General features: G+C 35.9%; 2 protein-coding genes across 3 annotated transcripts; one reads left to right on the top strand and one right to left on the bottom strand.

Annotated features, from left to right (window-relative positions):
- Nucleotides 1–2,771: 2,771 nt before the first annotated feature.
- Nucleotides 2,772–5,737, top strand: LOC116112238 (putative receptor-like protein kinase At4g00960). The gene is made up of 8 exons (XM_031398395.1): nucleotides 2,772–3,269; nucleotides 3,369–3,621; nucleotides 3,740–3,856; nucleotides 4,082–4,203; nucleotides 4,287–4,497; nucleotides 4,578–4,809; nucleotides 4,970–5,120; nucleotides 5,248–5,737. Exons 1-8 carry the CDS (start codon nucleotides 2,841–2,843, stop codon nucleotides 5,593–5,595), a joined length of 1,863 nt encoding a protein of 620 aa, XP_031254255.1. The 5' UTR covers nucleotides 2,772–2,840; the 3' UTR covers nucleotides 5,596–5,737.
- Nucleotides 5,738–5,995: 258 nt separating this feature from the next.
- On the bottom strand, nucleotides 5,996–12,977 carry LOC116112255. 2 transcript variants are annotated; one of them, XM_031398411.1, is made up of 6 exons: nucleotides 12,670–12,977; nucleotides 11,632–11,720; nucleotides 10,415–11,485; nucleotides 8,118–8,863; nucleotides 7,011–7,197; nucleotides 5,996–6,911 (listed from the first exon to the last, which is right to left on the bottom strand). In XM_031398411.1, the coding sequence occupies exons 3-6, from the start codon at nucleotides 11,418–11,420 to the stop codon at nucleotides 6,271–6,273; spliced, it is 2,580 nt and encodes an 859-aa protein (XP_031254271.1). In that variant the 5' UTR covers nucleotides 11,421–11,485; nucleotides 11,632–11,720; nucleotides 12,670–12,977; the 3' UTR covers nucleotides 5,996–6,270. The 2 variants fall into 2 exon arrangements, with proteins under 2 accessions (XP_031254271.1, XP_031254272.1); XM_031398412.1 differs by lacking the exon at nucleotides 8,118–8,863 and having other exon boundaries at nucleotides 9,669–11,485.
- Nucleotides 12,978–13,345: the final 368 nt, after the last annotated feature.

Below are 13,345 nucleotides of genomic sequence, written 5' to 3' on the forward strand. Positions count from 1 at the left end.
TGGTCACCCCAATATTTAATACACTTGTAATTAGGGGTGTTCGGTTCCAAATACCCTGCACTTTTTGAAGGAACCGGAACCAGAACTGACGGTTTCTTAAAATTTGGAACCAGAACCAGAACCTGTAACAACGGTTCTGGTTCCGGTTCTGAGTACCCTGTAAAATTACATGACCCCCCAAAAGTTTTTAAAATAGCAAAAAAACCCTTAAAAACTTACAAATACCCCCCCACCTGGCACTTGTTAACAAAAATAAAATTACAAATTATAAATTCAAAATGACAAACTCCATTACTTTGTAAAGGTAGATTCTCAAAAGTCAAACCAACTTACTTTAAATGTTATGAAATATAAATATAAATGTATTCACATTACTTTTTCTATAAAAGTTTTTATTAACCCCTCTAATATTTAATTTTATTTTATATTAATCTCCGTTCCTGGTTCCTGATTCCGGTTCTGGTTCCGGTTCCTATTCTGGTTCCTAACTATAAGAACCAGAACTACACAGTAACGGTTCCAAAAATTTGGAACCGAAATCTACCTATTGACGATTAGTTCTGGGTAGGAACTAGAACTAAACTCAGAATACCCGCCGATTTCGGTTTCAACCGGTTCTTTTGAACACTCCTACTTATAATGTTGGCTATAAATAATTTTCTCTTAATTAGATAATCATTTCGTATTTAAAGTTTCGATGATTTTCAAAATTTATATTTAAAGACTTTTAAAATATTTATTAGGACTCTCCTCAAAACGAAAAATTATAATTTCAATTAAAATTTATCTCTTTGTTTCATATGTAAAACTTAAGTTTTAGATTGAAGCATATAAAAAAAAAAAAAAAAATGGATTTTTTTTGTATTAATTTATTTATATTCAGTCTGCCCACAATTCAAAGTCTAGCTCCGTCCCTATCACTACATTTCAAACATACATCCACGATTCCATGTAGAATAAATATTTCACATCAATATCAAGAATGAATAGTTTCTTCCAAAACCGTAGTGGATTTGTGAATGCAAGACATGTTCCCACCGAAAGATTAGCGAAATTCTAACTTCTCATCCCTGCTTTCATTTTGAGATTCTCACCCATAAATTAATAAAAAATTATTTAATTAAATGGTTAAGGGTAAAAATGGTTATTTGAATTGCGTTAAATCTAATTAAAAATAAAAACTTCAAAATAACTATTTACATTTCAAATTTCTCTCACAAGCACCGCTAATCACTCTCCTCCCTCGCGGCTTTCAGAAAAATCTAGATCTAGTCGAATTTCAACGCCATTGGACATCATCGTCACCACCACTAGCTTTCCCCGCTCATCCCCAACAAAACCCATCCATCCCCAAGCCTCGTCCGCCTCCATTTTGGTCAGATTCGAGTTTTTTCTCCGCAATTTTCCCCTCTCTCTTGGTTGTGAAAAAAATTTAGATCTAACTAAATTCCAACACCGTTGGACATCACTGCCACCATCACTAGCTTCCCCACTCATCCCCGGTAAAATCCATCCATCCCCCAATCTTGTCCGCCCCCATTTTGGTTGGAATTGAGTGTTTCCTCCCTGAATTTTCGCTAGTCTTTGAGTGGGAACATGTCGTTGACTCAATATTAGTCAACAGATAACGTGTAAATTCTAATATCTACTTTAATTACTTCCTGAGAACGACTACATTACGCGTGACCGTGACTTACATTGGACAGCAGCTTGCCATTAGACCACATTGGGTTGCTATGCGCTCAGGAAAGTTCAAATGACTGGCCCTACATGCCTCAAGTTGTTCACATGGTTAACAGTGTCGTGCACCTGGATTTTTTATGCAGACTACAGCCATTAGAGCTCTGAAACCAACTCAGAAGTTAAGCGGTTCCATGAACATTACAGAACTACATCCTAGATAGTGGTCCCAATTCCAATTGTATCTGAATTAAGGTCTTATATAATTTTTGCCTCTTCAAAATAATATGACATCTTATATAATTTAAAAAGAATATCATAAACCAAATTTACACCGAGCTTCGTGAAGTTTTTAGGCTTCACAAACCAACATGAAAGCTGTTAAGATTCCAATTGTTTTCAGGGAGATGATCAAACACGTAAATAAGTTTGATGACATTTATTCACATGGTAAACTTACAAAAATATGCTGGCTGTCTTTTGTTCGGAAGGCGGTCGAATCGATTTGTTGATTCTAAAGCGAGTAAACGAGTTTTTCTTACCCAAATAATAGTTTAATGACATTTTTCTACGTACAGACTGTTAAAAAATCATTTTACTATCTACATTTATATTTCATTTTTTATTTCGGCATTGTTGCGACCCCACCACCACCATTTTCTTTATCGACCATTAATCATCAAAACCCCTTAAATCCTATTTCCGCCGACCATTAATCACCATTTCATTAAACTATTATTTAGTGGGAAAAAGTAGTTAACTCTTCTAAATCAAATTAAATAATATGGTAGTAAGTATTTGACATGTGATATAAATAAATTATATGTTTATATAATTTATCCTCTACTTCCGTCCTTGTCGTTAAATAAAATATTGAGTCAACCAACACGTTTATTCTCTAATCTACCTAGCAAAATGGACTGACCGCACTTTCTCAGAAATGGCTCCTGGAGCCATAGTCAAAAGGTTTATTCCTTCTGCTTTCCCATTTGACTCTTTCACACACGGCTGCTCATGATGGTACGAATTCAATTAAGCTAACGTTGAGCTAGGCAATAACATTATCCTTCAAAGATTAGTTCAACCCCCCTCGTATATTCATTATTTTCAACATATATATAACACAAACACGTAAAAGAGATCACAAATTAATCAAAACCATGGCTTCTGCAACATTGGTTTTCTTAATTATTCTCATCTCTATTCATTTTTTCACTCTCACCCTTTCCCAATTAGACTTACAGTACAATAATTGTTATGTGCCAAATGGAGGTACCTTCGATCCTACTGGTCCTTACAAACCAAACCTTGAACAAGTTCTAAACACCCTCACCACCGATACCACCGTAACTTCCGGGTTTTACAATTCCTCAGCTGGGACAGGTACTAACAAAGTTTATGCAAGAGCACTTTGTAGGCCGGACATGTCGTCGGAAACTTGTCGTGATTGCATAAATGTAACAAGGGAGATCCTGCCAACCGTCTGCCAGAATAATAGATCCGCCATTGGAGGTTATGATGATGATAAAGATATTAATTGTATGCTACGTTATGCAGATTATGACCAGTTTGGGATAATGGAAGATAAACCTTAATTTTATGTAAACACACTCAAGTTGGTTGACAACCAATACGTGGACGAATTCAATCGAACCCGAAAGAGTTTGTTGGATAAGCTAATAATTCAGGCTGCAGCTGCTGATTCTCCTAACAAATATGCAGCTGATTTTGCAGTAGCTTCATTTGGTCGGATATATGGATTGGTGCAGTGCACTCCAGACTTAAACGAAACTTCGTGCAAAAATTGCCTCGATAGTACCATGACGCATATGACCGCCTGTTGTGATACAAAACAAGGAGGAAGAGTTTATACCCCAAGCTGTAATTTTAGATATGCGCTCAACGCCGACTTCTTCAAGAGGGTGACCCGCCCTCCAAAAGGTACCTGTACTTCCGATTTCCCCCTATTGTTAACTTTTTGATTCCACTGTAAGAGATCTCTAACTTTGTTTACTCAGCAAGCATTAATCTGATCAAAATTAATTCTTGGGAATTGCAGAAAAGAATCATACTGTCATCATCATTGTTAGTGTCATTGTTTCAGTCGTTACTTTGGTGACACTTGTTGGAATCGTAATCTTCTTGAAACGGAAAAAATGGGAGGAGGAAGATGAAAGTAAGTTAAAACTTCTGTTTTTTTTCTTTTATTTATTCTAAAGGTTTATGGTCTGTTTTGATTCAATGTAAGCTGAGTAATAGTAGCTATAGTTTTGGAAGAAAATAGATATCCTTCCCCTCATCAAACCCTTTGAAGAACTGGTGGGGCAAATTACACTATCCTAAATCCTGATTAAACTATTTTAATTTACCTATTGTTAACATCTTGATTTCGATCATGAAGATGTAGAAGATATCAAACATACAGAGTGCGTGCAATTCGACTTGAGCACCATTAAAACTGCCACAAATAACTTCTCTGATGCTAATAAACTTGGACAAGGTGGATTTGGTGCAGTGTACAAGGTAAAATATTTCAGAACTTACATGCATGTTGTTAAATCCATAACTTTTGGTTTCCTACCTCTCACATTTTCTTGATATGCCAGGGCATGCTTCCAGATGGACAGGAATTAGCAGTAAAGAGATTGTCTACGAATTCTAGACAAGGAGAAGAAGAATTTAAGAATGAGGTACTATTGTTGGCCAAGCTTCAGCATAGAAATTTGGTTAGGTTACTCGGCTTTTGCTTAGAACGAAAAGAAAGGATTCTTGTCTACGAGTTTGTGCCTAACTCAAGCCTCGATCATTTCATATTCGGTATGTAATTTGCACTTATAATATTATGAATATATGTATATATGCAAAGATCAACGACTTAATAACTTGTAATTTGATAGGTTTAACAACTCTTGTAAACTGGGAAACGCTTTATAAAATAATAGGAGGAATTGCTCGAGGTCTACTTTATCTTCATGAAGATTCTAGACATCGGATCATTCACCGAGATCTTAAACCCAGTAACATTCTATTAGATTCAGAGATGAATCCAAAAATTGCAGATTTTGGTTTGGCAAAATTGATAGAAATGGATCATACACATAAAACTACAAGTAGAGTTGCGGGGACCTAGTAAGTATAAACTTTTGTGTACCTATGGCAGAATTTATTTTGAATTCATGACTACACATTCTAAGAAGGAAAAAACACTGAACTGTTTAAACATAAAGAATACTCTCATCTCAATCACTGAAATTCATAAGTTTTCATTTGACTCATTGATTATATGCAGTGGGTATATGGCTCCAGAGTATATGAGTCTTGGGCGCGCCTCAGTAAAAGCAGATGTCTTTAGCTTCGGCGTTATGATTTTGGAAATTGTGATGGGCCAAAGGCGAAGCGAGTTTGGAAGCGAAGAGGAAGTGGAGGATCTTCTAACCTTTGTAAGTAGAACAGACAAGTTACTTAACATGATATAAAAACTATACGTCTAATGTTTCGATTGGACATTACACTTAAACATTAATGTATGGTTAACATTTGTATGTATAATTTTCCATAATGTTGTAGGCATGGAAAAGCTGGAAAGAAGGGACGACTTTAAATCTAATAGCTCCTGCATTGAGGGGAGATTCAACAACTGATGAAATGCTGAAATGCATCCACATTGGGCTTCTATGCGTTCAGGAAAATGTAAATGACAGACCCTACATGGCTTCAGTTGTTCACATGCTTAACAGTGAGATTCTCACTCTTCCTGAGCCTTCAAAACCTGGATCGTTAATGCAGACTACAACCAGAAGAGCTCTGAACGGAGAGACATCATCATTTTTAAAACATAATTCTGGGTCAGCTGAACCAAAACCAACTAAGAATGTAAGTTGTTCTGTTGACATCACAGAAGTACATGGTAGATAGTGTTTCCAATTCCAATTGTATTTTAACTAAAGTCTAGATAATTGTCTTTCATACAATTTTCCTTTTCTGCAAATATATATTTTCGGTTTTGGAATTAAATCATTTTGTAGCCTTTTTAGATATTATAAATTAAATATCAATTTTCGGCACATTGCTGTTTAAGAAAATTAGTGAATTATGTATTCTTTCCTTCTAATTTAGCCTTATATATCTCTATCAGCGCATTGCAGAACCTGGTATACACAGATGCAGGTTACTGCATTCAAAGGGGCCGCCATTGTGGTTACCCTCATTCATAATGATTTTCAATACCAAATAAAAGAGAGAAATAGTTACAAAACCATACCTTTTTTTTTCTTTCTTCTTTCTCTTTAATTGAATGTAGAAACATGAATGTTGATACAGTGATTCCAAACCTCACTCGATCAAAACTTTTCCTATTTACATCACTTTCTCGTGGTCTTGAGGATACATAAATCATAAATGAATTGGTGAAAAAAGGGGGGAAAAAACAAGAAAAAGAAAAAAACCTCTCTCTCTTCCTATCCTGTGGTTCTGATTCTATATGATTTGAGAAAAAATGTATTATATTTATATGCATGCAAAAACTCTCGTGGTACTGATATAACAAATATGATGGTCTGCTAAAACTGCCAGAAACACAGGCAATACCTATCAAAAAGTATCAATGCTAACAACCTCTTCGGCTAACTGATCAATCAACGAACTCTCTATTTCTGTAACAATTACCTCAATATCATCTCCCAACTCTAACCATCCATCATCCCGTCCCAGCACTTTCACAGGTGAATCCCTGTTCGCTTGCTTATCATGACGAACAAGCGACATCCACAGCTCTTCCTCAGCTGCCTCGAGACTCTTCCTAAAGCAAAGTCTTCTCGATACAGGTTTTGTCCAGTTCATCCCAATGCTTGTCTGGAGAATATCACCCAGCTCTGAAATTATACGGTCAAACAGAAGCTTCCTCTCTGACCTCTTCCAAGACATCTGCTCACCATACTTCTTCTCTAGAATCTCGAACACTGCAGGTCTCATTGGGAATTCAGAAGAATACCAAGTCTCATAGCCCAGATCTGAGTTCTTACCATGAAAACCTGCCTCAGTAAAGACATCAACAAGGTAGGAGAAGTCCCTGCTCTCTTCGACGTTGAATATTCTCATGAACTCCCCATTATCCCCAGAATTGTGTACAGATCCTTCCTCAGAACCATCCTCACTCGACACAATCATCCCAGCTCCTTCAGAGTACGCTTCCAAGGACTCTGATTTCAATAGTTCAAGTTGCAGCTGCAAACCTGGCAACAGAGAATAACGAGGAAGTGAAAAACTTGAAATAGTCACAGACGCAAAAACATAAAATGAATATATTTATATAGCAGGCCATGTCACGCTACCGTGCAAATCAGTTTTGGCACCCTGAAAGCATTCAGGGCTAGATGGAATCCCTTTCTCAAATGGTGGTTCAAGCACTGAATTTGGACTAGGCTGATGAGCTGCCTCTGAGTTCACAAAAGATTCAAAGTCTATGCAAGAGCATATTGAAGAAAAGAAATCTTCTTGAGAGATTCCAAATGACATATCCTGCAACATAAAGTAAGATTTTCAGCGAGCAAGAAATTGCAAGGTAATGATTACAATAAAAATGCATATCCTTAGCAGTAAGTAAAGCTAATCATCAGTTCTTCAGAAGACATGGACAACAAAACAATTCGTCTGTTTCCCTAGAATCCTGGAGAAGAATTTGAACCAAAAATTTCAACTGTGCACAATTATGCAGCCAAAAATACACACAATGAAATGTAAGATACAAAAAGGCAATAAGTAAACCAAACTTTCCTTTGCATCTTGAGTGTTAACTTATTTACTAGCTTAATGAAACATGACATAAGACAGGAAATTTTTTATTTTTAGGTTATCCATGCTCAAGGGAGGTCAGGCTGGCAGGTCAGTTACAATTGAACTTATGAAAACATATCAACCGAATATTAGTATATCATGAATTATATACTATTATGTCATAAATACATGAAACTCAAAAAGTAATATTAGACATTTCTTAATCAATAGCATCACAGAGCACTAAATATGCAAACATATCTTCTTCAATCATAGTAGCCAATTCTAGAATGACTCTTGTTATCCGCTCAATTTTTTACTTATTGTCAATGTTTATCGTATTGTATCTGCCACCTCACTTCTTCACTTGCCCTCATGCTTGAGTAATGTAGCCACACACACAGCACTTACCATCTTCTAGTCCAACAAAAGCAACAATCTGTTGCCCTAAGAAACTTAATTTCAGAATGCAGAAGAAATTTTTGCAGTCTGGGTATATATAACCACACATACTATACATGTCATTAACTACAACACATTTTCAAGTGTAATGAATGGTTTAAATGATTCTAGAAGCTAATTGAGAAACAAACTTCCCAAGAAAATTATGTCAGAATACACACTATATCAACGAATCCAGAAATGGAGACAAATGAATATCAAACCTGTTGAGTTGAAGTATCTGGAACTTGAGAAGAAGAATCGTCATCTTCCACTAATGAGGTGCAGTCGGTGGGTTCAAAATCCTGATCCTTGTGATTTTCAGAAGACCTACTGACAAACTCATTTTCTGCATCAGTCACCATCTCGGAAACCATACTGTCAGAGGCAACAACGAATGCTGATGATGACTCAGAAACAACACAATTTTGTCCAGAAAAATCTTTTTTCTCAATCTTGTCCTTCAACTCTTCCTGAATAGCCATACTCTCTCCGATGGTGCATCTGTGATCTGATACAGGGCAAATATCATTGCAACTTGAAGAGTTAAAAACCACAGATACTTTTTCACATGGATCTTTCTCCTCTACTTTTCTCTTCAGCTCACCCTGGACCACATGATCATCTTGTACCAAGCAACTATTTCCAGACTTCATGCAGCTGGATCCTGAGATTATAGAGTATGAACCATCTTTCTGATTATGACCTTGCTTCCTAAATCTCTGTTGCAACCTATTAGCAGATTCCAGACGCTTCATAAAGTGGTCACTGTGAAGACCAATCTTGCTGCTATTGCCCTGCCCACCAAGCCTGATATCCAAACTTCTGGGCCTTGATTCATGATCAGGCATGGCAAGCATTTCACCCAGAGTTCTGGACATATCACCTACTTCAACTTCTTGAAACTTTTCAGTAGTTTTCCATCTTTCTAATATCTCCTTCTTGGCTTGCCTAGCCACATAAGAACTATCTGAATGNACAATTCGTCTGTTTCCCTAGAATCCTGGAGAAGAATTTGAACCAAAAATTTCAACTGTGCACAATTATGCAGCCAAAAATACACACAATGAAATGTAAGATACAAAAAGGCAATAAGTAAACCAAACTTTCCTTTGCATCTTGAGTGTTAACTTATTTCCTAGCTCAATGAAACATGACATAAGACAGGAAATTTTTTATTTTTAGGTTATCCATGCTGAAGGGAGGTCAGGCTGGCAGGTCAGTTACAATTGAACTTATGAAAACATATCAGCAGAGTATTAGTATATCATGAGTTATATACTATTATGTCATAAATACATGAAACTCAAAAAGTAATATTAGACATTTCTTAATCAATAGCATCGCAGAGCACTAAATATGCAAACATATCTTCTTCAATCTTAGTAGCCAATTCTAGAATGACTCTTGTTATCAGCTCAATTTTTTACTTAATGTCAATGTTTATCGTATTGTATCTGCCACCTCACTTCTTCACTTGCCCTCATGCTTGAGTAAAGTAGCCACACACACAGCACATACCATCTTCTAGTCCAACAAAAGCAACAATCTGTTGCCCTAAGAAACTTAATTTCAGAATGCAGAAGAAATTTTTGCAGTCTGGGTATATATAACCACACATACTATACATGTCATTAACTACAACACATTTTCAAGTGTAATGAATGGTTTAAATGATTCTAGAAGCTAATTGAGAAACAAACTTCCCAAGAAAATTATGTCAGAATACACACTATATCAACGAATCCAGAAATGGAGACAAATGAATATCAAACCTGTTGAGTTGAAGTATCTGGAACTTGAGAAGAAGAATCGTCATCTTCCACTAATGAGGTGCAGTCGGTGGGTTGAAAATCCTGATCCTTGTGATTTTCAGAAGACCTACTGACAAACTCATTTTCTGCATCAGTCACCATCTCGGAAACCATACTGTCAGAGGCAACAACGAATGCTGATGATGACTCAGAAACAACACAATTTTGTCCAGAAAAATCTTTTTTCTCAATCTTGTCCTTCAACTCTTCCTGAATAGCCATACTCTCTCCGATGGTGCATCTGTGTTCTGATACAGGGCAAATATCATTGCAACTTGAAGAGTTAAAAACCACAGATACTTTTTCACATGGATCTTTCTCCTCTACTTTTCTCTTCAGCTCACCCTGGACCACATGATCATCTTGTACCAAGCAACTATTTCCAGACTTCATGCAGCTGGATCCTGAGATTATAGAGTTTGAACCATCTTTCTGATTATGACCTTGCTTCCTAAATCTCTGTTGCAACCTATTAGCAGATTCCAGACGCTTCATAAAGTGGTCACTGTGAAGACCAATCTTGCTGCTATTGCCCTGCCCACCAAGCCTGATATCCAAACTTCTGGGCCTTGATTCATGATCAGGCATGGCAAGCATTTCACCCAGAGTTCTGGACATATCACCTACTTCAACTTCTTGAAACTTTTCAGTAGTTTTCCATCTTTCTAATATCTCCTTCTTGGCTTGCCTAGCCACATAAGAACTATCTGAATGGTAAAATGAGGGCCTGTATTGGTTTTTCCTGTAAGAGGAACTAGGGGAAGAAAATGGTATCAAGCCAGACTCTTTTGTGAGTGTGTCACTATCTCCGCTCCCTGACCTTGATGCCTTTCTGGACAATTTGTTTTTGCCATGCCCTATTTGTCTGGAAATCAGTCTATCAGGTTCCTCATCTTTAGGCAAATTCTTCCTTTCTTGCTTATCAACATATATATCCCCTTTTTCAGGACTAGGAAATTCTTTATTCTTCAGACTAATTGAATGAGAATTCCCATTAGAACTAGATCCAAGGTTTGGTTTCAAAACAACAATATTTGTTGGGGGAAGGCATGTTCCATTCTCCAACTCCATTCGAGATCTCACAAACTTGTCTATATTACCAAGACCAAGTTTCTGAAGCATTTTCACACTTCCTTGGTCAACTCCCCTCCCAGATTTGTTGCATGTGTCAGTCTTTCGAGAATAAGAAGCATAGGACGAGTTCAAGACCTTAATGCGCCCAGATTGAGAAGAGTGATGAATGCCTTGCAGATCATGGCGACGCTTGGTGATCAAAGAATCTGGTTCCTGGAGATCTTTTGCAGACGGGTTCTTTTTATAGTCCACAACTCCCAGTGCATCATGTCCTCCCTTTAAAAAATGAAGCTGCATATCCACTGAGTTTGCATCTACAAACTTTTGGCTCATGAATGCCATCTTTACCTCTGAAGAACTCAAGTTACCTTTTCCCTTTTTAACTGACAGATTGTAATCCTTCTCTCTCTTTAATTTTTCTAGTACTTCAACTACATCCTCAAGTTCTTTCTTCTCTTCAAAGCTCAACCGAGAGTGGCGCTTCTCTGTTACACCAATAGAAGCAACTCTCCTCAGATAATTCTCAGAAAGCACTCTTTGCTTTTTCTGGACAGGCTGATGATGTGACAGCTCATCAAGACCCATTAATCTTGCTATGACACTTGGTGTACGTTGTTTAGATTCCATATTTAGTGACATTATTGAACTATTCTAGATAAACGCTCCCTCAATTGAAAGAATTTCCAGATATTGCAAGAATGCACCTACAACAAATCAGATATAGCTATATAAAGAAGGTGAAAAAACAGCTTGATTCTTAAACCAAAATAAATGATCCCCCAACATTTGTTTCCTCTTCCAGCTAAAATCTTACATCCCCACCAGGACAAAACAACAATGTGCTACTCACCAAAACTTCTTTTGTAGTATTGACAAAGCAACAACTAAAATCAGAAGCCGAATTTGGAGCATTTTTAAGTTTCTGAACCTCCCTGCTCCCTGGAAAAGTTACCATGATTCAATAAATATGCAGAACCAATTTCCATGCAAAAACATACAAAACTAGTATTTATGAAAAGAAAAAAGAAAGATACTCCTAGCTAATAGTCTTCAATTTGCAGCACTGAAAGAGAATTAAAAAAAAAAATGAAAACAGAACCGAAAAAAAAAAAAAAAAAAGGAAGCGTATTTCCCGAAAAGGCTTTCTATTGCCATCATCATAGAATAAAGTAGAAAATCTATCATCTTGAAGAGAATTTAGAAAATAAAAAGAAGTAAAAAAGAAAAAAGAAAAAAAAGAGAGAGAGAGGCTTAAGTGAGCATCCAATAAAGCCAGAACAAAGTTTCTAGAAACGGCAATTAAGACAATATAGAAAAGTTTGTTGTTGCAATGAGCATGCAGAAACAAAATCATTAAAACATCTTCTTCCAGTAAGCAGTTATTACGATAACAGCGTAGAAACAAGTGTAAAGTGCATCAAGCTATCAATTGATGCAACATACCATCATCACTGATAGAGGACAACTTCAAAGTTCAAACAATAGGCTTAAAAAGAAAGAAAGTTTACCATCAATCAAGGAAACTGTTACAATATTGATATGAAATCAAAGAGTTTTGGAAACCCACAAAATTTTATTAATATAAACGTGAAAATCCGAGTAATCTCATGTATAAAATAATAACAATAACAATAATAAGAACCTACAAAAGCTGGAACAAAATGATTTTGATGCCACCATAACAAAACATCACTATTCTATTCCATCATAATCACTTAAAAAAAAAAAAAAAAAAAACCAACTTTGGATTAAACACACGCAACAATCAATCAAACTCGACAGAATCATCAAACTCTTAATAAACAAAAGAAACCCATAAATTAAAAAAAACAAAAAAAAAAAACAACCCAAAAAATAATCAAGAGAGACAACAAAGTAAAGAACTTACCTTCTTTAAACGATCTTCGTTTCATCCATCATCGCATGCAATAAAATCTCTTCTTTTAAGGTAAGTATTTGAAAATCAAACGATCTCGAAACGTAAACAAATCATCTTTTTTTTCTGTGTTTTCGTTTTCGCTTAAAATCAAGCAAGAAAAGACACGCCGACAAATTGAAAACTTTTGCAAGTCAACAACGAAATGAAATCATCCCAGTCAACAGCACCAGATTTTATCCGATTTTCAAACGCAAAAATAATAAATGGACGGCAACAACAAAACCAAACTCATCGGTTTCTGGAATTTTGATTTAAAACAAAAAAAAAAAAAAAAATTGAAGAAATGGGATTAAAGAATTGAAAGTAAAAAAGAGAGAGGACAAGTAGAATGATGAAACTATGATTGATGAAGAAACTGAAGAGAAGCACAGGTATTATTTTTATAATCATTATTATTCTTTTAATTTATTTCTTTCTGCTTTTGTTTCGGCTGTCATTTTATGAAATTACGCGCGAATGATTGTCGTGTTTGCGTACTTCGCGCCATAAAGACACGATTTCTTTATTCAGGAAATTTGATTTTTCCACTCTTTTTTTTTTTTTTTTTTTAACTTGTTGCAATCTGTTTTATTTTTATTTTTTGTGAATTTTATCTTTTTAAATACTAATAATTATGTTTATTTTT

Source organism: Pistacia vera, unplaced genomic scaffold (genome assembly GCF_008641045.1).
Source record: "Pistacia vera cultivar Batoury unplaced genomic scaffold, PisVer_v2 Contig658, whole genome shotgun sequence".
Taxonomy (NCBI): Eukaryota; Viridiplantae; Streptophyta; class Magnoliopsida; order Sapindales; family Anacardiaceae; genus Pistacia; species Pistacia vera.